Consider the following 25225-nt stretch of genomic DNA (forward strand, 5'->3'; position numbering starts at 1 on the left):
TTTTTAAGACTTTCTGAGCAAAATTTTAATATAATTGCTAAAATTGAAACATTTAAATGAAAAAAGCTGAAAGAAGAACTTGAAGTCTCCCAGAATATGAGCAAAAAGAGAAGTTTTTGATGAACTTTTAAGTGCGTAACAGATAGGCTAATTTCTGCAGCCACCCTCCCAGTAGTTGTAGCAGTGGACCTCTGGGCTCACAGTGCAGCTGCAAACCCACTGCCTAGCTCTGTGGCCTCACTGGGTCCTGCCCTTGTCGGGACCTGTGCTTTGGAGGCTCTGGAGTGAAGGAACGGCCTGCCCGTGAGCCCCAGGATGGACAGGCACTCGGAGGACTGACTGCTGGCAAATGTATCACAGGTCTCATCTCTCCATTCCACCTGCATTTGGGACTTACTTGCACTGTGTTTCATACTGTGTGTTCTTTTAGGTCAGATATACACAGAATGGTTTTTCATTAGGAATTGTAGAAGGGAAGGGACATGGGTTGAAAAATGGACCACGAATGTCCCAGCTCTCTGTGAACAAGATCTGTTTGGGACAGTGGATACCTCCTCATTGAGTGGGATCTAGGGGGATTCATATCAGACTAGTCTCTCATGTATCATTTTAATGAGTTTGCTTTGTTTTCCAGTTATATTGCCCTGTTAGAGAAATAAGAAATTTGAAGTGTAATAGTTAATGGCATTTTCTGAAATAAACTTACTTTCTCTGGCTTCAGGAGCGGATTGATGAGTATGATTACTCCAAGCCCATCCAGGGGCAGCAGAAGAAGCCATTTGAGGAGCACTGGAGGAAGCACACCCTTTCCTATGTGGATGTCAAGACTGGGAAGGTATATGGGGAGTGTGTTCTGCTCACGTATGCACTGATAAATATGCTGTCCCATACGCTCTGGAGTTGAGCATATGATGGACTAGGAGAAGCAACATGGATTTAAGTTGACTGTTGACAGATTTGAGACACCACTGAAAAGGACACTCAGGCTTCTGCCTGGAAACAGAATCCAGCATGGACGAGTAGTTTAGAAGGGCTGGCCTTCCACAGCTTTAGCACCCGGCAAGGAGTGCACGTCCAAGCCTTGGTGGCAGGGGAGGGAATGATGATTATGAAGCCTATTGAGAGTGAGGTCGGGGGATAGGGGTGGGACAGGGAAACACTCCTTTTTTCCCATTGGCCGGACCACCTGGAAGCAGCCTCAGGGAACCCCAGGGTATGCTGTGCAGCCCGAAGCATCGGCCTGGATACAGAGCAAGCAGAGGAGGGGGTGAGGTGAGCAGAGTCCTAGGAACAGCCCACTTAGGTTATAGTAGAAGCTCACAGTCTTAATCCACCAAAGCATAATTCACCCATTTGGCATTTCTGCTGGGCTTTAAGAATCAGAAATAAGACATAAAGTGTTTACCCTTAAGCTTTTCAGGCTTGAAAGGGATAGTCTTAATCATTTATGTGAGTCTACAAAAATAATGTTGTTCTCTCTTTGCCATCACTTAATACAGAGAGCGTAGTGTGTCTCTTTGAGGTAGGCAGTAACTTTCATAACTTTGCATGAAGTCTGTTTTCTGACAGTGTATAGAAATCAGACTTTCCTCTCGGTACAGTCCTATTTTTAGTAATATTCAAGGCTTTTTACAATTATAAAAGAAATACGTGCTCATTTTAGAAAGTATAGAAAGTACAAAAATAAAGAAAATTAATGTTTGTAAGCTCACCAGTCAGAGATAGCCTTCATTATCATTCCGAAATATTTTCTTCAGGTTTTGCATGTATGTGCATACACTTTTCCTTGTGTGTATGTATATAAATACAAGTAGAAAAAACTGTAAATATATACTTTAAACATAATTAAAGAATGACAGTGTATGCAGGGTTTCACTTCTTGAGCATTTGTGTAAAGCATCAAGAACTTAATACATTGTTATTTTAATTGCTGTATTTCATTACATGGATTTACCATAATTTACATGGCTGGTCCCTTGTTATGCATTTAGATCATTTTTGAGTTTGTTACTGAAAAATACTCCAGTGAGTACTTGTGTTTTTAAGTTCCTGAAATAGTCTGCAAATAACTTTTACAGCTAATTTTTCAAAACACAGTAGAATGCTGTTTGTATGTTTTTCTACAAATTTTGCTTAACTTACTGTCGATTCTTCTTTTTAAGGTTTCGTTGCAATACAGACCAGTGATCGACAAAACTTTAAATGAGGCTGACTGTGCCACAGTCCCTCCAGCCATTCGCTCCTACTGATGAGACCAGAGTTGACCAGCTTTTGTAATTATGTATAATAGTTCATACGTGTGTTCATATCATAATTATCTTTTTAAAATCCTGTACTCAAGTGAATAAGGAGTGCCATTTGAATAGATCATCTACCTGGTGGCCAGAAGCTTGCCAGTAATCAACAGCCAGGAAGTGTGAATGAAGCTTATCTTTATCCTTTGCTTCATTCTTGTGAAATAGTAAAACTGGGCATGATTCTTAAATAAAACATAAATTACAAACTTCTATTTCCAAGTCCATTGAAGAGCTTATAGTGTTTGATTTGAGGCGTGTTCGTTGACCTAAAACATCGAAATCCAGAAATTTTGTCATATATATTAAGTAAAAATGAACTTTGGTGTTGACAGCATATGAATAAAACAAACATTTCCTTCTTGTTCTCAGTAAGTAAATGGTTTAATATGTGAACATGTGTCCTGAAGTATTTAAATAGCCAGATATTAAAGAAAACAGATGAGGTGTAAATGGGTTTCTTCCTTCCCTGCTTGCTTTCAGTCCTGCTCGGGGTCCCTTTCCTACTTAGTGCTTGTCTCAGGGCTGGCTTCCATAGAATCCAGTCCACGACAGTTAGGGTCATTGATTTTACTGTTTCTCAGTTTTAGGGATTGTCTGGTAAATATGTAAAGACAGTTACATATTTTCAGAGTCCATTGTTTTTGGAACTATCCTCTCCCCTCTCTCCCCCATAGCAACCACTTTAGTTATCTTCCTAGTGAGTGTTTTAAGAGAAAAAAAAAAGCAAATCTGTATTTGCATTATTGTGTACACCTTGTCTACATATCTGGAGGTCATTCCTTATCATCAGTGAGTCTTCCTTCTTTTGGTTGCATGAATGTACCTTACCCTCCAGTGGTGGACATTTGTGTTCTTTCCAGTATTACAGATGCCACAATGAGTAACTTTGTGTGTGAAGTCCTTTTCTTTGAGGTGAAGTCCTAGAAGTGGAATTGCTGGGTCCGGGGCACCTGGGTGGCTCAGTCGTTAAGCGTCTGCCTTCGGCTCAGGTCATGGTCCCAGGGTCCTGGGATTGAGCCTCGCATTGGGTTCCCTGCTCCCCAGGAAGCCTGCTTCTCCCTCTCCCACTCCCCCTGCTTGTGTTCCCTCTCTCACTGTGTCTCTCTCTGTCAAATAAACAAATAAATAAGAATTGCTGGGTCCAGGGGCGCCTGGGTGGCTCAGTCGTTGGGCATCTGCCTTCGGCTCAGGTCATGATTCCAGTTCCTGGGATCGAGCCCCGCATCGGGCTCCCTGCTCAGCAGGAAGCATGCTTCTGCCCCCTCTCCCGCTCCCCCTGCTTGTGTTCCCTCCCTCACTGTGTCTCTCTCTGTCAAATAAATAAATAAAATCTTTAAAAAAAAGAATTGCTGGGTCCAAGGGTAAATGCACATGTCATTCTTTTAGATGTTCCCAAATTCTCTGTGATGGAGGAGAGTCCCTATTTCCCACAGCTTTGCAAAGAAAGTATGATGGCAAGTGTTTGGATGTTTGCCAATCATATAATGAGAAATTTTATCTTAGTATAGCGTTTCTCTTTTCTTTTTCTTTCTTTCCTTGGTGGGGGTTAGCATTTTTAACAGTTCTTTTGAGGTATGATTGGCAGAAGTTAATAAACATATTCACCAGCCCAGGTTTCTTCTTGCTCCTTTGTAATTTCCCCCCCCCTTTATCCCCAACAGTGCACAGGGAACCACTGATCTACTTCCCGTCGTTAGAGATGAGCTTGTGTGCTCCAGAACTACATATAAATGGAACCATACAGCATGTACTCTTTTTATTCAGTTTCTCTTAGCATCATGATTTGTGGTTCATTCACACTGCTGCACAAGCAAGGGGATGGGTGTGTTTCCTGGCCTGAGGGCTGCATCCAAGTGTCGGTTCCTGGCCCTGCTCCCTGCCACACTTCTACCACCAGAGAAAGACCCCAGGCAGAGTCGCAGGTGCTTGGGGCAAGAAGCTACAGGTCTGGTGAGTGCTGGGGGAGTTCCAAGCCACACAGTATTGAGTGTCTGCAACCCCACTGCAAATCCAGCTGTGACTGTCACCAAGAGGAAAGTGTCATTTCAAGTGGCATTGGAACATAGAACTTTTGAGTTTACAGTTTCATGAACTTTAAGGATAAATGGAACCAACTAAGAAACCTTATGCTTCATCAGCAGTCTTACTGTTAGTAGGAATATTGGTGTTCATACTTCGAAATTGTGTAGTGTTAAATTAGTTAAAGCTAGTGACTGTTAATGCTAAAACATTGTTTTCTGAGAAAGAAATAGAAATAACCTACTAAATTTGGAATAGAAATGTAAAGTGTACATTTTTTTCTTCTTTTATTATTATTATTTAGTATTTTTAAAGGATTTTATTAATTTGAGAAAAAGAGATCAGGAGCGGGAGAGGGAGAAGCAGACTCCCCGCCAAGCAGGGGCTCGACCCAGGGATCCTGAGATGGTGACCTGAGCCAAGGCAGACACGCAAACAACTGAGCCACCCAGGCACCCCTTCTTTGTTCTTTATTTTTTTTATTTTTAATATTTTATTCATTTATTTGACAGAGAAAACGAGCAGGGGGAGCAGCAGGCAAAAGGTGAGGGAGAAGCAGACTCCCTGCTGAGCTGGGAGCCTGATGCGGAGCTCCATCCCAGGACTCTGGGATCATGACCTGAGCCCAAGGCAGACGCTTAACCACACTTAACTGACTGAGCCACCTAGGCACCCCTTTTCTTTGTTCTTTAAACACACACGCACACATTTTCCAGCTCTGCCCCAATAGCAGTGGGCTCTAAGCACCTGGATTGTGGTGTCGTCTTTGTTCTTTACACACACACACACACACATTTTTCTAAGCACCTGGATTGTGGTGTCTGCTTAACACTCCTCTCTCCCCCCGCCATAGGCGTGGATTGACTATTAAAAACAGTATGTTGGGGCGCCTGGGTGGCTCAGTCGTCAAGCGTCTGCCTTCGGCTCAGGTCATGATCCCAGGGTCCTGGGGTTGAGTCCCACATCAGGCTCCCTGCTCGGCGGGAGGCCTGCTTCTCCCTCTCCCACTCCCCCTGCTTGTGTTCCTGCTCTCGCGATCTCTCTCTCTGTCAAATAAATAAAATCTTTAAAAAAAAAATAAAAATGGTATGTTAATTTATAATGGTAGTTTAAAAACAGCCAACACTGAACAAACAAAAACATAATTAATCACTCTTGGAAATAACTAGGGCACTAACTACTGACAGTGAAAGTGGACAATTAAAGGAAAATAATGAAACGGTTATCCTGCCTTTTATCCACAAATTGCCATTCAGGATAACCTAGTTGATTGGGAAAAGTATTTAGAGAGGAATCCCTTCAGATAAATGCGTAAGGAATGATAGAATTTAAAGACCCCGTTTTTGCCATCCCTATTGTGGTTCTGGGACTTGCATGTATATCAGAGTCACCTGGAAGGATTGTTGAATAATTCCTGACCCCACCCAGGACATCTGGTTCAGTAGGTCCTGGGGTTGGGCCTGAGAATTTGTATTTGTAATATGTTCAGGGGATGATGTGGTTCAACAAACATGAAGGAGGTGATTTTCAGGAAAAAATAACAGGTGGAAAGACGACTGACAACCTCAGACCTCCATCCCAACCAGCAGATGAAACAAAGTATGGCCAAAGAATTTTGCAGAAGTGGAAATATAAATACTTCATTTAAGCATCATTTAAGTGTTGGGACAATGAATGAAAAGCTGGCAAAGCCATGTCCATGAAGCATGATAACAGAAGGGCTGTTTGGTTTCAAAGAACTGAGGGCAGTGCCTTCCTTATGTCTGCTACTTCTCAACCAAAAATCAACCTGCAGACCATTTTCATGAGCATTCTGAAACCAAGAAAACCACTGGGGAGTAGGTGGTCTGGAAATGCAAGTTTCTGTGGGACAGAATATTTCATACTGGAAATGTTTTATACAATGTGTATGTAAGGTTTCTAAGAGAACCCACATGTAGGGGAATTGACACACCAGAGAAATTTTTTTTTAAATGTGCATCAAGGTAAAAAACTAGGATGCTGACCTGAGAGATGTGGATGATTTCTAATACGGATCCAAAGAAGCAAAAAAGAGAACAATATTCTTAAACTGTCCATAGCATTAGCCATAGCCACATAGCTATTTAAGTTCACTAAAATGACACAAAACTTAAAATTACATTCCCCAGTCACCTTGATCCATTTCAAGTGCTCAGTAGCTACATGTGGCGAGTGACTCCCACACTGGACAGCAGAGCAATCCCATCGTTGACAGTTCGGTTGGCCAACACCAATCTAGACATTTGCTAGTATCTTACATTAAACAGCACGTATGATAAGTTGACCTCCACTTAGTAGGACACCTGAGTTAAATAAAAAGTGGTAAGTCATTCTCTTTCATACTGAATTCTGACAAGAACCTTGGTTGGAAAGGAAGAGGAGGCCTGGACACAGTTGGCTCTGTCTCCTAGAATTCTGCACCAGAGTCTGTAAAAGGGAAAGTGACAGGGAAGTTTTCTAGCATGTAAAGGTCACAGTGCAAGCCACTGGTGGTCTGATGAAAAAATCAGGCACAAACAACGAATCAAAGTGGCTTCAGAGGGAAAGATGTTGGTGTGGATACATACACAATGTGGTCAGCAGCCTCCCAGTGGGTCTCCTGGCCTCCACCTCACCCGTTCATCTTCTGAAAACTGCCCAATGTGAGGAAGAGACGAGACAGGCAATACTTGCTGAGATCGCTGGGATTTCATAGCTTCCCTGGCCCTTCTCTGCCCTTTGATTCCAATGGTGACTGAGTGAGGCTCCATCACTTGGCCTGAAGGGCACCCCTCCACCCAGATCCCGGTCCAGGCAAGAGCTGCCCCAGGGAAGCTGTCTGCGTGCCCAGATGCCACTTCCCAGGTCAAGTAAGTTGCGGAAGCCTTGGGCGAGCCAGAGGGAACATATTCTCTCGCCTCTTCTATGGGAATGTGCCCACTTGCCACATCCGTTGTGCAGAGGGAAAGCAGAGCTTGCACAGGAACAGCTGCAGTTTTTAAGAATCTGGGTCCTTCTTGGGCGCCTGGGTGGCTCAGTTGGTTAAGCGACTGCCTTCGGCTCAGGTCGTGATCCTGGAGTCCCGGGATCGAGTCCCACATCGGGCTCCCTGCTCAGCGGGGGGTCTGCTTCTCCCTCTGATCCTCTTCCCTCTCGTGCTCTCTGTCTCTCATTCTCTCTCTCTCAAATAAATAAAATCTTTAAAAAAAAAAAAAAAAGAATCTGGGTCCTTCTTTGCTGTGTATCCATAGAGTCAGGAGTGTTTTCTAAGAAGTTTTCCCCAAAATTTAGACTCCTAAGATGGCTTGATTTATTCCAAAAGTACTTACGAATCACCAACTTTTGGCCAGTCAAGAATGGACACATAACTTCCTTGGTCATCCATTTGTTGAGGGCTTACTATATGCCAAAGACATAAGATGAACAAGAGGGTGGACTGTGAAGTGTTAGGAATGCTAGGACCCTGAAAGAGCCAATGTTTAGAAAAATTCTAAGGATAATGAAAGAGGCATTTTCCAACTGGCCCCAACATTAGACACTACGGACTAACGTTAACAGGAGGAAGAGAGCAGTGTTGCCTTTCAGTTTATCTCTACTCTCCCATCCGATCCGGGAGCACTACATCTACTCGGAAAGCTTGGAACAGACCTGGTTAGGAGGGAACTGAATCCCAAGACAGGCGGGGGGAGAGTGGCAAGTGCATTAATACTTTAAGTGATTGAGTCAGTGGAACTGGGCAGGGGCTGATCTGCCTTTCTGTTGGCAAGTAGGCGGTCACCCCTGTGGCTGCGCATCTTTGTAACCGGGCGACAGGACAGCAGGCGACGCCCTCCCCGTCGGGGGCAGTGGCTCACGGCGAGGACTGCAAGACGTGGGCCCGCCCTAACAGCGTGGCGCAGGTGCTGCGGCCTACCTGCCGTGTTCTGTCCAGACTCTGGGAGCCAGAGGCGCATTAGAAACGAGGGCTGGGGCGCCTGGGTGGCTCAGCTGGTTAGGCGGCTGCCTTCGGCTCGGGTCACGATCCCGGAGTCCCTGGATCGAGTCCCACGTCGGGCTCCCTGCTCGGCGGGGGGTCTGCTTCTCCCTCTGACCCTCCCCCCTCTCATGTGCTCTCTCTCTCAAATAAATAAATAAAAAATCTTTAAAAAAGAAAGAAAGAAAGACAGAAACGAGGGCTGGCGTGAAGGCAGGGACCGCCGCTGGGCCGACCGCCCCAGGCCGGTGTCTGAGGAAGCCTTCCGCACGGATCGTCCATCTGTAGACTGCAGGGGTGCGGGCAGGCGCGGGATGTTCTTTAAACCCTCATTTCCTAGTAATTAACGCCCCTTTTAGGAGTCAGCCTCAAGCGAGGCCTGGGCCTGCCTCTCTGATCTCAGGCGGCCGGCTCTCTCATCAGAAGGGCGCTGACTCTGCAGCTGGCCTGAGGGCCACACACCGTGGGAGACTCGCGGGTGCAGCGCGCCTCCCCGAGGGCACGCCGGGCACCACAGGAAGGCAGAGCGGACTGCTCCCGGGCCCTGCCGCGGCGCGGGCCGAGGCGGTCCAGGTGGGACACGGGCGCGAGCGGGAGCCCGGGGCCTGCCGCCGCCGCTGGCACGCGACCTGGTTTCCCCGCCAATTGGCGGAGTGATACCGGACCACGAGCTTCAGCAAGCCGCAAAACCCAGGCTATTACTTCTGTGGAGTTAGAACAGAGGAGGAGCCCGAGATGGGAGACCCACGAAAGATGGGCCCAGCGCTGTGGAAAGTTCTGGAAAAGATGGCTCATGACTACTTTGTGAGGGGAAACTCAGAAACCACCCGAATTCACTAAGGCGTGGGAAAGCCTCGCCTTGTTGAGGAGGTTTGAGAGGAGTCCTGTCGGCGAAGCCGGCGTCACGCAGCGCCCTCGGCCCCCTGAGGAAACTGACGGAGTCCGCACGCACGTCGCCTGGCGACCCGGAACCAGGAAGCCGGGCGAGCGCGGCCGCCGGCCCAGGGCGGCCCCGGCCCTGAGGACCCGCAGGACCCGCCGCCCCGAAGCTGGCAGGGGCTCCCCAGCGGGCGGAGCCGCCGGCGAGGGGCGGGTGACGCCACAGGACGACGCACGGGGAGACCGAAACGCTCCGGAAAAGCGTGTTCTTCCCTTCGGTCACACTCCCTTCCAGAACTTCTTGGAGCAAGAATTAAACACGGTCGAGGGGAGCCCCTTCCGCGCCTCTTGTCCCTCCGCCCTGCGGACCGAGCGCCTTCCGCACGCGCCTCCGCCAGTCCGGAGGCGGCCGCCGCGGGCACCCGCACAGCCCCGGGCGTCGCCTAGCAATCGGGCCGCGAGGAGCTCTGCGGCGCCGGAGCCGCCCGCGGGGAGACACCGCCTTCGGGTGGCCCCGGAAGTGACGTAAGCGCCAGGCCCCGCCCCAGCAGAGGCGGAAGTGGAGCCGCCCCGGGCCTCTCGCGTTCCCGGGGGACCTCAGCCCTGCGGTGCGCCTGGGCCCATGGCCGCCTACTCCTACCGCCCGGGCCCCGGGGCCGGCCCAGCTGGAGGCGCGGCGCTGCCGGACCAGAGCTTCTTGTGGAACGTTTTCCAGAGGTGAGGCCCGGCGCCACCCGGGCGCTTATGAGGCTCTGCCGGCCTCCGCTCTGTTCTCCCCGGCCGCCTTCCTGGCTCCTTTGGGCCTACCCTCCGCCTCCTTCCTGCTTCCCTTCGTCCTCCCATCACGGCCGTGGCCTCCTTCCTGGCTCCCTTAGCTCTCTCCCCGGCCGCCTGCCCGACACCCGCAGCCCTCTGCTGCCGCCCCCTGGGCGCCTCCCTCCCGCCGGGGCCCTGTGGAGGTGCGGCGCCCGCTGCGGATGCTCGGGGTCGCGGCCTCCACCCCTCCCGCTGCAACGCCAAGAGCCCGCAGCTGAGGGGCCTGCTGCTCCCGGAGGGTCTCCTGGGGATGCTTGCTTGAGGTAAACAGAAACAGACCACTTCGGCGCTGTTACAGTGCCAGCGGCAGGGGAAGAAGCTGGTGCCCGTGGCCGCAGTGCCTTCCGTGCGGAGTCGTCCCTCCACGTGAATGAGTGACGGAGCCTCGAATGACTCATGGCCGTGACGGGCTGGTCTGAGGCAGTCTTTCTGCAGTTTGTGGAAGGAGAGAAGCCGGCGTGGGTGGAATTCACTGGCCGAGGGAAGACGAGGAAGGCTTGAGAAGGTGCAGGGAGAGGGACCAAGACGGTTAGGTGCCTCTGCGGAGAAGCAACGTGGACTTGGGCGGTGGCGCGCTTAGGCGGAGAGAAGGCGCTCAGATGTTTTACTGCCCCGCACAATGCGGGAGGGAGACATCCCAGCAGAGTACAGTGCAAGGTCCATGGGAGGGAGCATGCCGGGGTGAATGCAGGATTAACGCAAGAGTTAAATGTTTATGTTCGCCACGTTTGGCTTGTTCTGCACTTTTAATCACCAGCTTAAGTGCTCTCGATTTTGTAGGGTTGATAAAGACAGGAGCGGAGTGATATCGGACAACGAGCTTCAGCAAGCACTATCCAATGGTGAGTGGGCCCTGGCCATCGGGACTTCTGCTGAACTTTGAGCCTGACCAACCCGTAGTAAATAGTTTCTTTTTCCAGGTACAGAGGAGTTATTAAGGCCTCACTATTATTACTGGCATGTGGTGGAGGTGCTTTTGATTGATTTTGCCAAGTGATATCCTGCTCTAAGTGCCTTGCTGAGCCAGGACTAGTGCAGGGAGGCGCTTCTTGAGAAATGGAGGTTGGGGTGCAGGTTTTAGGGAAGGATAGGAGGCTTAGCTTTGTACAGCAGATACACTTAAGGTACGTTGAAGATCACTGAATTTCTTAGGTAGGTCCGTCTTTGTGACCTCTCTGGAGAGGATCATCAAGGTGCTGGGGGCACCATGGGGAAGTGATTGGGATGTTGGAGGTGTGGCGCTGGCGGTTGGACTGTGGGAAGGTGGTCTTATCAGTGGGGGAATACTAGGTGTTCAGACAGGGATACAGGATCATAGCTCTTGCGTGGCGGTGTGTTGGGGGCTCTCCGTGGAGTTCTGTTCTTGCTGGTTTCAGCATAAGTAATCCATGGAAGTACTGTTTGAGACCTTTTACTTCATTAAATACCCAGCTGTTTTGCCCTTTTTAAGAGTCCCTCAGATGCCACTGTCTTTTCTGGTTCTTAGATTTGTAGCTTGTCTTTCCAGAGGTGTGCCATTTAAGGTAGAAAGGGATTGATTCTAAGATGTCGAAAGACCCATTTTTATTAGTGGGCAGCAGTTTGATGTTCTGGAAAGAGTAAGGATGCCAGCACTGCTTCACAGTGCTGGATATCGGGTGGTTAAAGGAGTGTGCTTACTCTCCTTGTGGGCACATACCAGACATTTAGTGTTAGTCTTGTCACTGCGTCATGGTTTGCATGAAGTGCAGGATTTGTATTTGCAGATTAATATGTCTAAAGAACAGTAGATAGTACTGACTTCTTTTTCCAGTATTTAACACTTGGGCCGCAGGTATTGGTGTATGACTTCGTGTGTATTTATGTAGCTGTGTTCAGGAAACTAAGAAATCTCTTTACTTCTGCTTTGATGGTTGTGCCTTCTTGATTCTTCTCTTGTTATTAACTCCTTTCCATTTTTTGTGTCTCCAAAGCTTGAGTTGCACTTAGAGGAGTAGAAGACAGGGTTACTACTAGAAAGATGCCAAAACAAACTGGAATCCAGCAGGCTGTGATCTGGCAAATCTGGCTTAAAGCTTTTCTAAGTGCTGGGGCACCTGAGTGGCTTAGTTAAATGTCTGACTCTTGATTTCGGCTGAAGTCATGATCTCAGGGTCGTGAGATCGAGCCCCCCTACCCCACCCCCATGCAAGCACGCTCACTCTCTCTCTCTCTCAGAAAACAAAAAAACTTTCTAATCGTTGACCAAACAGATGTTTTCACATCATATGTTAAAGAGGGTGGCCACTGCAGTCAGAGTGCCCTCGGGGGTCATGCTTTGCAGGCATTCCTTTTGAGTTCTTTTCCGGTAAGTGAGGACCAATTCATGACCATGTCCATTTGGACACCTTTTTGTCTGTTTGCTTGAAGTTTTGAGAGTGCCACCCAGGTTTGGGGTTTGTGTGAAACGTCCACTGGGAGTGATGGGCACACACTGACCTCATTAGCGTGATGGTGTCCACCCTGGGGGCTCCTGTCTGGATTCAAATCCTGGCTCTGCCAGTTCTAGGAGTGTGACCTTGGGCAAGGACTTGACCTTTCTGGGTGGGTGGTTGGAGAAAATGCATGGAGAGTGCTTGGTACACTGCCCGGCACATAGCAGGGTTCAGTGTTGTCAGCTGAAAGTATAGTAGTATTGTTACTGGCCAGGGGGTCAGCTCAGGGGATGGTGGTGATGATAGTTGCCACTCACTGAGCATCCATTGCATGTGGGCACTGTGCTGGGCACGTAACAAACCTAATCTCAAATCAGCATGTTGTGGGAGCCCTGGGGGTGTGGTGGCGGCACCTAGTCTGACCTATAGCGTTAGTCTCCTGTATTTTCACGAGAGGGTGTCAGTGCTGCCCTTAGTTCAGCTCGTTAAAGCATACGGGTCTTTACTCTGTCAGAACATAATCTTGAACTCAGCTACTACTAAATATCCACCAGGAACCTGTTTAAAAGAGAGTGAATTTTAACAATTGCCTAGAGGATGTTTTGTTCACTGTTGCTGAGATACTTTGAAATCGGTACCTAGTTTAACTCAGCTAGTAAGTATGGTTGGGACTGTCTCAGTGGTCTTTGTGGAGGCACTTGTATTGAGTTGGCCGGTGGGCCTGCCTCAGCTTTTGTTGGAGGCGTGGAAGAACTGGCCTCACGAAGCATGTAGTCACGGTTAACCTGGAGAGAGGCAGGCCCGCAGCCAGCACGCCCTCTGAGCCAGGGGTGCCCGGGAAGCAGCCGTCCTCCTTCTCCGTGGGAGCGTGGTATCTCTGGTGTTCTGAGCACCTCTGGTGGCTGTTGTGTCTTGTTTTGTTTATATCTTATTAACCCTGAATCTTTTAACCAATTACATTTTCCTCTTCAAATTAGCTGCTAAAAAATTTAAGTTGGTGGCTTGCCACTAGCATGAACTTAGAATTTTGAGAGGTCAATTTTACTGACCTGGTCTTAGATCCCTTACTTTCTTATCCTCCTACTTTTCTCTTCCCATCCAATGTAATTAAAATTTACTTCATTTTTGTTCTACCATGGATATCTTTATAAATTTCTTTAAGTTCTTTCTGCAGTAAAGCAGGTTATTAATGATGCAGATCCCGAGAGTAGGTGAGTTACCCCTTATAGCTCTCAAGCTGTGGAGCCAGAATCTAAATCCAGATGTCTGTTGCTGGTCCCCCTCGGTGCTTCTGCTCATGTTATGCTCACAGGCACTCAAAGCATGCTGAGCCCCGGTGTCTTCCCACCTGTCTCTGTGGTGGTGTCCACCCCCTTGCATGGGTTCAGTACTCCTGCATTGATGTAAGCTGAAGCCGTGTACATCCCGAGTTCCAGGTTTTCTGCCTGGAGGGATGTGCCTGCTGTTGAGTCACTGTGGCATCGCTGTAGTGTCCTTGACACTCCGATCTTGTGATCATTGTGGTAGCTGTCTCTGCCACTAGAAAGGCCACTTCCTGAAGGAGGCCAGGCCGGGCTCCTGTGCAGAGGTGTAGTGTGTGCGTGGAAACTGGCCACTGGGTGGGCCCGTCCTGGTCCTCTCCGCTCCCCTTGACTTCTGAGGGCTAATGCAATTGACATTATTTTGACTTCTAATTGTTCTCCCAGGAATGGGCTTCTCTTTTCATATTAGAACTGGATGGAATATTAGGCTATTTCAGGACGTTGGTTTACTTAGTCTATTACTGGTGGGAAAACTGAAGTTTCAGACTTGCATGGTTTCTCACTTTAATTAAATCTGTGTGTGTGTGTGTGCGCTCTCTGCTAAAATGTAGTTGAAACCATCCTGAAAGAGTACTTGTGGGTCCCATACACTGAGTCCTTTATAAGACTTTTTTCCATAGGAAAGCTTCTAAAATTGACTGCTCTCAGGAAGGTGTGTGGTTAACAGGTATGAAGAAAGACAGAAGAAGACTGTTCTCTTGCCTTCTTTTGAAATGACATGTCATAAACTATCTCAGTTTGGCCAAGTCATTTTTTTTTTTAACTTGCATGATATTTCTTGGAATTGCAGGAATTTAATTTTGCTCAAGCCTCTCTTTTGTGCTTCTGCAGGTTTGCCTTCACATAATCTATGCAGGTATTTTGTGGAGACATTTTTTACCTGCACTTTAAAAATAATCTATATATTCTTTTTAAGGTATTTTTTATCAAAATAGAGTTCCAGCTCTCTTGGGGATCCCATATTAAGAGGAAATGAGGGAAATCAGACCATATAAGCGACAGTTAGTTCCCTGCAGACCGTGCTTCTGATCCCATCACTGCTCCTGCCCCCACAGGCCCAGTTTTGTGGGTAAGGGTGTTCGCTGCTTTAGAGATTTACCTTCAGCTTCCTTCTGCCTGTGTGTGGGGAAGGACTCACTCAGCAGGCCTGGATTGCTCAGAGTCCGCTCCTTCCTAGGAAGGGCTTTGATGGCTGGCTACCTCCTGTGATGTTTTGACTGAGAAGAGTGTTTTGTCCACCAAGGGCCTCGAGCTGTATGATACCTGTTTGCCTGGATAGTTGATGCTAATAGTAGGATTTATGGCAAACACCTGGTTTCCCTCTGGGTATCTGGAGCTTCCATGATGGACTCCCAAGAGAAGCCCTGGACTCTAGACATGGGAGCTTCCCTAGTGGACAGTACTTGGCCTGTGTCCTCGCAACTCGTAGCTGGAGGAGTAAGCACGTCCTGGGCAGCACTGGTGTCCACTGAACTCCTCCTGGTGCCTTTTCCCCCTATTGATTTTACTCTGTCCTTTCATTGTAACAAACTGACTGAGTATTGGAGTCTTAGTGAGTCATGGAGCCTGAAGGAGTTCTTGAGGACCCCTAGTACAGCCTGTCCTGTCTGCTCTTTCCAGAAACACGCCCAGCCAGAGTTTCAGATAGAAACAAAAGAAAGTTGGGATTTGGTGGACCTGGCTTTACTGACAAGTTACCCTGTAACCTTGGGTGTATCGCACTTCTGGCCCCAGTTTCTTTGGATCTAAAAATAGGAAGACTGGAAGTTTAGATCCTTTTCCTCCTTGAGCCAAGCCCCAGTCCACTAGATCATGCATCTGCCTGGTACAGAACTGGGAGACAATGTTATCTACTGGGATTGAGTTTACAGTGTTTCACTTAGTCATTTAGATTGTTTCTAATTTTCACTAATGTAAATACTGTAGTAATTTGACTCCAAATTTCATAGAACCAGTTTTTAGAAGTGACATTTATTGCATCAGGGGGTATAGGCATCATTAATGCTGTTGATCAATATTTAGATTGCTTTTCAGAAAGGCCATATTTCTAGTTGTGCTATTTGAAGCTGTAACTGAAGAAAACTGGGAAAGTATGGAATTTTGCTGAACCTGAAGAGGCACCAAAGTCTTGCAAGTTCTGTGCATTGAATGCCAGTGCTTGGTGCCCAGCCCTGCAGGACCCGCTACACCTCCTCTGTGTAGAAAAGCCCGGAGGGCTGGGAGTTCCTGGTCTGATGAAGTAAAGTGGAAAGAGATCACCAGTGATGACATTTTTAAAAGTCTGAGTTTTATTTTTTATTTATTTTCAAATTTTATTTATTTATTATTTTTGCCCCCAAAGTCTACATGTTGTAGTATTTTGACTTCGCTGTGAGTTGTTGAGCTTTGATGTTCATTCTGAGAACCAGGCCACAGGACCTGTACATGATAACTAGTCAATTAACTGTTGGCTGTTATTATCCCTTGGTTTCTTTGGAGAGTCCGGCCCCATTTGGGTAACAAGAAGGATGAGCAGAGGAGCCTGCCTCCACCTTCCCTTGCACAGCAGCCCTGCAGAAAACCTGTGGGTCTCGTGCTAGAGGGCAGCCTCTCTCCATCCTTGACTCAGCTCAGGATGACCTATTGCTCTCCTGAGCCTGGGACCCCTGCCATCCTTAGAATCCTCCAGCATGGGTGCTGGTTCCCCTGGGTCACCTCAGGGGTGCACTCTCTGGGTATTCCATGCATGCCTGTCCAGGTGGCACCGGGTCCTCACCACGGCAGATGCGCATGTTTCTACATTACTTAACTGTTGCATTTGTGTTGCTTTTGTTTTAAACTTCTCTGGCCAAGTCATTTGCAGAGACGGCCCCATGATGCTTCTGCTCACAGTCAGGATGGACTGTGGAGGCTGCCTTTACTTTCACTGACTGAGGGCTCATCAGCCTGTATCAGGTGGAGGGGAGACAGGAAAAGAGGGCCAGGGAAAGGCTGCAACAGGTGCATTGGGTTCCTGGGGTTTCTAGTCAGTGTTGGGCTGTCTCCTGTGGAAGAGCAGTTCAGGGCTTGCAGCACCTAGGTGTGAAGGAGGGAAAAACAAACAGCAAAGAAGTAACCCTCTCCGTGTTTAGAATTTTCCTTTCTGTTGGGTTCTTTGTAACATAGTTTTTAATAATACCTTTCCTAATAGCTTTATATACAGGCTTCTGTCCACTCTCCCTCCCCAAATGTCTTGAAGCCTGCAGAAGATGCTTATCTAGCCCCCATGTGTAGGGGTTGGGGGCAATGTGGGTGCTCAGGGAAAGCTCTCCTGGGGACACATTTTTCCTGTGGCTTACAGGAGAGGTGAGTGGTGAAGGGTGTGCATGTGTTGGGAGGCCACACTTGAGGTGTAGAGAAGCATGTGCATGAGCCCTGACTAGAGGGCATGGCCCTCTAGAGCTGTGGTGGGAAGCCCAGTGTGGTAGAGTGTAAGGGGTGGTACCCTTCAGACTCTCCTGCCCAGCACCCACATCCAAATAGGCCTCAAACTTGAATGAAAGGTCACTTTATGTGAGGTCAGGGGATGGATTTTGGGGCAGGGGCGGGGGGCGAAAACAGTTTTATATATAGAAGAAAATATGAGGTTTTATATAAGTGGGATGTGGGGAGAGACACTGCTTTCCCTCCACATTAAAAATATTTTTACACTTTGTTTTTAGTGAGTATAAAAATTGATAATGGTATAAATTACTCTGAAAACAGATTTTGAGGCATAAGGGTATCTAAGGTATCTAGTGAACATTTCATTACCAGTTGATAAATGGTTCTATCAGATTCAACAATCCCCTTTATAACAAATACTTGATAATAGCCCCATTGTTTTTTTTTTTTTTTAAAGATTGTATTTATTTATTTGACAGAGAGAGACACAGCGAGAGAGGGAACACAAGCAGGGGGAGAAGGAGAAGCAGGCTTCCCGCCAAGCAGGGAGCCTGATGTGGGGCTCAATCCCAGGACCCTGGGATCATGACCCGAGCCGAAGGCAGATGCTTAACTGCTGAGCCACCCAGGCGCCCCGAATATCCCCATTATTATTCTGAAGTGAATCACACTCTCAATGAAAATAATACGCTCAAACTATAATTTTTTTTTTTTTTTTTAATTTATTTGAGACAGAGAGAATGAGAGACAGCATGAGAGGGAGGAGGGTCAGAGGGAGAAGCAGACTCCCTGCCGAGCAGGGAGCCCGATGCGGGACTCGATCCCGGGACTCCAGGATCATGACCTGAGCCGAAGGCAGTCGCTTAACCAACTGAGCCACCCAGACGCCCCACGCTCAAACTATAATTTTAGGAGAAAATTTTTATGGCATGGTTTTATGGTATGTTTTTGAGTATGCTTCTCAACTTACCTGGTGGCTGCATTCCTGGAAAATAGAGTGTATATTAAAATGCTGTAAAACCAGGAGAACCTGGGTGGCTCAGTCGGTTGTGTGTGTCCGACGCTTGATCTCAGCTCAGGTCTTGATTCTCAGGGTCGTGAGTTCACGCCCCTTGTTGGGATCCACACTGTAAAAAAAATAAAGAAATAAAATTAAAAAAATACTATAAAACCATATCTTGTTTGTGTAGTAAACGAGAGCGAGCCCCCGGCCTCATGTCATTATAAACAGCTTTGAATGTATGTCTGTTGGGGCCTGAGGGACTCCTGCACAGTGAGGGACCGAACCCAAACGACGACATGCTTACAGCCCCCGGTGGTCATGGCAACCAAAAATGTCCCCTGGGGACTATGTCCCTGCTGAGAACTGTGGTCCCAAGGTCTTCCTTGAACAGCAAGTTACTGTTGTTAGCTACTGATGTTACAGATTAGAATCTTAGAGCTTGCTGTGAAAACTATTTTCTCTGACTGTTTCCTGTCATTTATTTTCAGGCACATGGACTCCATTTAATCCAGTGACTGTCAGGTCAATCATATGTAAGTAAAGGCGCAGGCAGACTCCTGTTCTGCTTGGATGCAGGTTGTGCTTTCTGCCTTGTCCCCCTCACCCTGCCCTCCTGGCCGAGCACTTCAGCTTGAGTTCCCGGTTCTGAAGAGTTCATGTACATACAGGACCAGCACGTTTCACACACCATCCATATCTTGCATGGTTGTTGACTGGCGGAAACACTGATGCTCGGTTTCTGACCTCATTTTTCCCTTATGTGAGCTTTCACTGAATTACAGTGTACTTCTGAGCAACCAAGAGCGCTCCTGTTTCAGTCTTATATTGGCTTCTTTACGTGAAAGGGACCAAGTGATTTTTTCTTGGTAGCAGGAGTACAGTTTTTATGTATATTTTTCGCCATTTTGCCATTATATATAAATACAGTTATAGATTCTTTCATATTTGGACCTGGAATTAGGCTGATTTTTTTTTTCTTTTTCAAAGATTGATTGATTTATGTATGTATGTATTTATTTGGGGGAGAGAGAGAGAGAGAAGGAGAGAAGCAGACTCCCCGCTAAGTGCAGAGCTCAACGCAGCTGGATCCCATGACCCTGAGATCATGACCTGAGCTGCAATCAGGAGTTGGAGGCTTAACTGACTGAGCCATCCAGGCATCCTTAGGCTGATTTTTTTAATGAAAAGCAGGTCTTACTGAAAAAAACTAAAATCTAAAGCCAGTAGAGTCTTTTTCTCACTGCAGTGGGCCTGCACTGGTGGTTGTAGGTCCTCTTGGAGAAAGGAAGGAGCTGAACTAGGAGCTGGGAGAGTGGAGGTGGCTACTTCACTCTGAACCTCTGTTTCTTCCTGACAAAGCAAGAGCACCCTCCAGGCATCGTGTTTCTGTAGAGGCTACTTCCGTGTCAAGCATTATTTCTGTTGTGGGTCTGCGGGTGTGTTTTCTTGCACTTTCTTTACTGTGTGCCTCGCGTCTGTCTCAGGTGGTTTAGGGGCTGTGGCTGGGTAACCACCCAGCAGAGGAGATCCAGCCCTCCCATCAACGAATGAGCATTTCTTACCAACACTTGGGCATCTGCTGGCTAAGCACGGGGCTGGCCCCGAGGGAAGTGTGGGAGTGGCTGTGCTGGGATTGAGCTGCTTGCCAACTAACCTTGAGTTACCAGCTACTATGTATCACTCATGTTCCTTTCTGTCTCAGCCATGTTTGACCGAGAGAACAAGGCTGGCGTGAACTTCAGTGAGTTCACTGGCGTCTGGAAGTACATCACAGACTGGCAGAACGTCTTCCGCACCTATGACAGGGACAACTCTGGGATGATTGACAAGAACGAGCTCAAGCAAGCACTCTCAGGTTTTGGTAATTCACTTATCTTGATTGTGTAGTGTATTTCATTTTGGAGGACATTTTGGTGTCATTAACTTTTTTTACTTTGGTCAGTTTATTGATTTTTTTTGAGAGTGGGGGAGGGGCAGAGGGGGAGAGAAATCTTAAGCAGGCTCCACGCCCAGCGCAGAGACTGACTTGGGGATCGATCCCACTACCCTGAGATCATGACCTGAGGTGAAATCAAGAGTCAGATGCTTAACCCACTGAGCTACCCAGGTGCCCCTCAATTTACTGATTTTTTAACTGAAATTTTTGTTGACATCATACTGATTTATACCTTGATATTATTTATATCATGAAGGCTTATATTTGACTTGGAGACTTTATGTGTTTTTTTCCATCCAAAATGAGATACAGGCTATGCAATCGTTTATCATTTGTGAAATGGAGTGATGTGACATGCACATTGAGAATGTGATGGCTTTGGAAGCAGTTTCACGTGAATAAGGGAAAATAAAACGTCTGGCAGCTTATAATTCATGATACATCACAACACACAGCAAGACGATCAGATACTTGTAGGAGATGATTCTGTAAGTGGCAATACCAGTTGCTTGCCTCGGGCACAGCGATACTGGGCGTTCAGGCTGCCATTCTCAAGTGCATGTCAGCCCAAGTGTGCCGTGCCACCAGGGGTGTCTGCCCAGCCTTGCCAGGGTGGGTCAGTGGGCCTTCTGATGCTGGTGTGTGGGTCTGAGAGGGTGTTGGGTTTTGTGTGTGTGGAGGGAACACGCACATGGAAGACTTGTCCAAGGCTTGTGGGAGTTACACCCAGATTCTGGTGTGTTTGGGATGATCTCACTCAGCCCTCTGTTTACTGGGGCCCTATTACAAAACTCTTGCTACATTTTGCTTGAAAGACTGCTTATGAATACCTTCTAGAAAAAAAAAATCAGGCAAGTTAGTTTATAATGTACAGTTTTTTCTATAATGTACTATGTTATTATAATGTACTAATGAACTTGTAGGTATTTTGAGTTTTAATAATACAAAGTACATCTTAATTCTCATGTTAACGTGTTGTTAACTTCTACCCCTTCTCCTGTTTTTCCTTTGGGCATGCACTTTTTGACTGTCTTCTCTTTTTCCTTTCTTTCCTTATGAATTCCTGTGGTGTTCAGTTAGAGGTTCTGGGACTCCATAGGAAGTTTGTGTTCTCAACTCACTCACTAGGTGTGGGTCAAGATTAGGGCAGGACTTGACCTCAGGTTCTCTGCATTGAGACTGGGAACCCAGCTGACTTTGCTCTGCCCTTAGACAGGGGAACGGGTAGGGCCATATGGAAGGGATGGTGGCAGCCCTCTACAGAGAGTGGTCCTGGGGCTGGAAGGAGCTGGAGGCCTGACTGGGCCGAGGACAGCTTGGGAGGAACCTGGGTCCTGTGAATTACATCCAGACAAGTGACCTCAGGTGTCAGGGAACACGGCACTTTCTAACGTTGTCAGGCCCAGAGCCCTCTCTTTCCTTCGTGCCCGTGGCCCACTGGGTCCTTAGAGCTCACGGTGGGAGCTCTGAGGCGGGCAGTGCCCCGGCCTCTCTGGCGTCTGAGTCCCTACTATGGCTTCAGGGTCATGGAGGTCATGTGGCAAGGAATACAAGACCTGTGTGGTGTTAGCCCAGCATGCTTTATTCTGCATCCCTGGAAGGTGTGGACGTTAGCTCACCAAATCAATGCCGTGGACCCACCCTAAAAATTAGTAGCCCATTTGCGTTAGGGTCCCGGCAGGTCCACAAGCAGCCCCCACCCTTTTCATGCCATTGGCTGGTTATAGACACGGGTTGGTGTCCTGTCCCAGGTCTGTCCCTTGCTGCAGTTTCTGTCCCTTGGAGAGTAGTTACTGGTTAGCGTCCAGGTTTGTGAAGATGTGCTGTCGTATGGGGGCGCTGGGAATAGGCGGTTGGTGACTCGTGGGATCTTCAGGCCAGCCAGGCCTCCAGCTCCTTCCAGCCCCAGGACCACTCTGTAGAGGGCTGTCACCATCCCTCCCATACAACTAACAATCCTGTGCTTGTTAGTTGTCAGGAGAGAACCTCACTCTCCTAAGGTCAGGGTGTGGCCCTGTGGCCAGCACGTCAGGTCCAGCAGGGGCTGATGCTGACCGGGGTCACAAGCCAGGGGAGCTGCACACAGAGGGCACCTCCTTTTCTTTTCTTCCATTTAAATGAAGTATAGTTGACATAAATGTTATGTTAGTTTCAGGCATACAACATAGAGATTCGACAGCGCTCTCCATTAGCACTCACCACGACTACTGTAGTTGCCATCTGTCACCATATAGTGTTGTCACAGTATTATTGACTCTGTTCCCTAGGCTGTATTTTCATCGCTGGACTTACTATTTTATAATCTGAAGTTTGTACTTCTTAATCCCCTTCACCCATTTCTCCCATCCCCCTACCCCCTCCTCTCTGGCCACCACCGGTTCTCTGTACTTACGAGTCTGTTTCTGTTTTGTTTGTTCATTTGTTTTATTATTAGATCCCACATATAAGTGAAATCATCTGGTATTTGTCTTTCTCTGACTTATTTCTTTTAGCATAATGCACTCTAGGTCCATCCATATTGTCGCCAATGGCAAGCTCTCATCCTTTTTTATGGCTGCCTAATATTCCGGTGTGTATGTGTGCACACTACCTCTTTATCCATCCATTAGTCCGTTACTTGGGCTGCTTCCATATCCTGGCTATTGTAGATAATGCTGCAGTGAACGTGGGGGTGCAAATATCTTTTTGTATCAGTGTGTTTGTTTTCTTTGGGTAAATACCCAGTAGTGGGATTATTGGATCATGTGGTAGCTCTATTTTTAACTTTTTGAGGAACGTCCATACTGATTCAAGGGTGGCTGCACCAGTGTGCATTCCCACCAACAGTGCACGACGGTTTCTTGTCTCCACATCCTTGCCAGCATGTGGCATTTCTAGTCTTTTTGATACCAGCCCTTCTGACAGGTGTGAGCCACCTCATTGTGGTTTTGATTTGCATTTCCAGAGGGCACATCCTCTTAATTTACGAGGGTGGGGTTATCATGACATGGATTTTCACTGAAGGAAATTCTTAGAGAAGAGTCTGCTCTCAGAGTTTGCTTCTTATGTAAATGTCTCTTTTATAGGCTGTTTGTTCATCATTCATTTTTCTAGTCTGACTTCTGTTGGTTTTGTTCTCGCTACGATAATATTGAGGACCGGGGAAATTGGAAGCTAATCCCAGGGATGATAGAACTTGCTTACGTGGTCTGCAGAGATTGTGGATGTCTGGGCGGGAGACTGCCACAGCGATGGCCATCATCTGCTGTCTACGCCCTGGATGAGCTCAGCCCTGACCAGCCTGGGCCTCTTCCTTACCTGTCCACAGGCACAGGTACCAGGTGTGAGGAGAGGAGACTCAGAGGGGCTGGGGGTGTGACCCCCATCCAGGACCTGTTGTCTCTTTTTTTTTTTAAGTCAGGGATCCTGTCTTCTACTCAGCTGGCAGGGAAGGGGGCCCTGGATTTAAGTCACAGATGGATAGAGTATGCTGACCACTCTGGAAGGTACTGTCATGTGTGTGCATGTTTGAATCTTTTTTTTGGAAAAGTAAGTGTTTCTGCAAGTTATTAACTATGAAATTCACTCAGATGATAGGTGTACATATATCCTCGCAAAGATTCCAACAGGACGGAAAACCGGTAAAAATACTTTGGCCCCTGGATCTTGTCTCCTGAATAAGTAAGGACACCACAGTCACACAGGTAGTGGGATTAGGAGGGAAGTAGGTATCCTTGTTTAGAGTGGCCGCTGTGTCCCTGCATCTTCAGAACCACCTCCCTGCTGGAGACCTTTCCAAGACATTCAGTGAGTTGAAGGTGACATCAGTGACTCTTTGTCATAACATTTGTGCAGTCTGGAGAGAAACCATTGGATGACCCTTGAGTGGTTGTGAACTTTACGAGGCTGCCTTGCTCCTTGTAATCTTTCATTTCCTAATGTCAGTGTGCTGATTTATAGAGGGGAGTACCCATCAATGAATCTGCTACTTCCCTGAGTTTACATTTTGTTTATTTGGAAGCCTTCAGTGATACAATCTTTCAAATGTAAAATGAAACCATTTGTAAAACGAAAACTTCACAACGAAGCTGGGCTGCCCTGCAGGGTGATTTTTGGGGTGCAGCACTGTGGGGTGAGTATACTTGATGTGAATGAGTGAGCTCACATTAATGACCTGCTGCGCCTGGCAGCTCTGGCCTCCGAGTAACACTCACCCTTCCAGAAAGAGGGGGTGGTCTTCATGTCGGCCATGCATGGGACTGTAGGCGGGGCGCATTGCAGAATGATGGCTTCGTTCCCAGAGTGCATATGAATGATTTTGCGCCTCAAGTCTCCCACCCCAGCCTCGGTCATTTGTTATCACCTGATGTCAGAGGCTGTGGGGCCTTTTGGAAGGAGGACATGGATGTTGATGGGAATGTCCACTCTCCTGGCCCTCTGTTCATCCTCATTCTCCTCTTCAAGGGTACCGGCTCTCTGACCAGTTTCACGACATCCTCATTCGCAAGTTCGACAGACAAGGACGGGGGCAGATCGCATTTGACGACTTCATCCAGGGCTGCATCGTCTTGCAGGTAATGGGGGTTCCATGGGGGCTCACCGTGAGCGGAGAGGTGGAGCAGGCAGGGAGTATCCGCGAAAGCAGAGGAAGAGGGAGGTGCCATTCTGGAATTAGCGATTTAATGGAGTAAAGTCAGTTTTCGGGGCTTATAAAAGTTAGTCTTGTCTGTGGAGAAGGTGTAACTCTATTACACGGAAGTATGGCCCGCAGTGCTCTTTCTCCCTATGGAAATACCGCTGACCCTTGAGCAGCATATGGCCCAACTATGCAGGTCGTTCATAGGCAGACTTTTTTTTGATAAATATGGTATAGTGCTGAAAATGTATTTTCCTTACAATTTTCTTAACATTTTCTTTTTTCTAGCTTACTTTATTGTAAGAATATGTACATAATGCGTAATACATATAATGTACAAAGTAAGTGTGAATTGACTGTTAATTGGTAAGACTTGGTCAACAGTAAGCTGTTAGTAGTTACATTTTGGGGCATCATAGTTATATGTGGATTTTTTTTTAATTTTATTATGTTATGTTAGTCACCATACAATACATCATTAGTTTTTGATGTGGTGATCCACGATCCATTGTTTTCGTATAACACCCAGTGCTCCATGCAGTATATGCCCTCCTTAATACCCATCACCGG

The 25225-nt window shown here is 47.5% G+C and overlaps 2 protein-coding genes across 9 annotated transcripts in view; both read left to right on the forward strand.

The window, feature by feature from the left end:
- SDHA (succinate dehydrogenase complex flavoprotein subunit A) overlaps positions 1 to 2690 on the forward strand; it is a 31604-nt gene extending 28914 nt beyond the window's left edge. For both annotated transcript variants that reach the window (XM_081825813.1, XM_081825812.1), the window contains exons 14-15: positions 722 to 835; positions 2163 to 2690. In XM_081825813.1, the coding sequence (XP_081681939.1) occupies positions 722 to 835; positions 2163 to 2249 (201 nt within the window). In that variant the 3' untranslated portion in view covers positions 2250 to 2690. The remainder of the gene's footprint in view (positions 1 to 721; positions 836 to 2162) is intronic.
- A 7013-nt stretch (positions 2691 to 9703) lies between these two features.
- The window catches only part of PDCD6 (programmed cell death 6), a 19226-nt gene continuing 3704 nt past the window's right edge, over positions 9704 to 25225 (forward strand). The window contains exons 1-7 of one of the 7 annotated variants that reach the window (XR_014146813.1): positions 9705 to 9885; positions 10765 to 10826; positions 18593 to 18637; positions 19807 to 19965; positions 20347 to 23353; positions 23437 to 23525; positions 23610 to 24056. Coding sequence is in view for 5 of the 7 variants with exons in the window: in XM_006742709.3 (XP_006742772.1) it covers positions 9791 to 9885; positions 10765 to 10826; positions 18593 to 18637; positions 19807 to 19965; positions 24484 to 24593 (471 nt within the window). In the remaining 2 variants the exon portion in view is untranslated. Of the gene's footprint in view, positions 9886 to 10764; positions 10827 to 18592; positions 18638 to 19806; positions 19966 to 20346; positions 23354 to 23436; positions 23526 to 23609; positions 24057 to 24483; positions 24594 to 25225 lie in introns of those variants that run through there. The other 6 variants (XR_014146812.1, XM_081825816.1, XM_081825818.1 and 3 more) reach the window with 6 other exon arrangements.

The sequence above is a fragment of the Leptonychotes weddellii genome, chromosome 7, assembly GCF_054177405.1.
Source record: "Leptonychotes weddellii isolate Sample4059 chromosome 7, ASM5417740v2, whole genome shotgun sequence".
NCBI classification, from domain to species: Eukaryota; Metazoa; Chordata; class Mammalia; order Carnivora; family Phocidae; genus Leptonychotes; species Leptonychotes weddellii.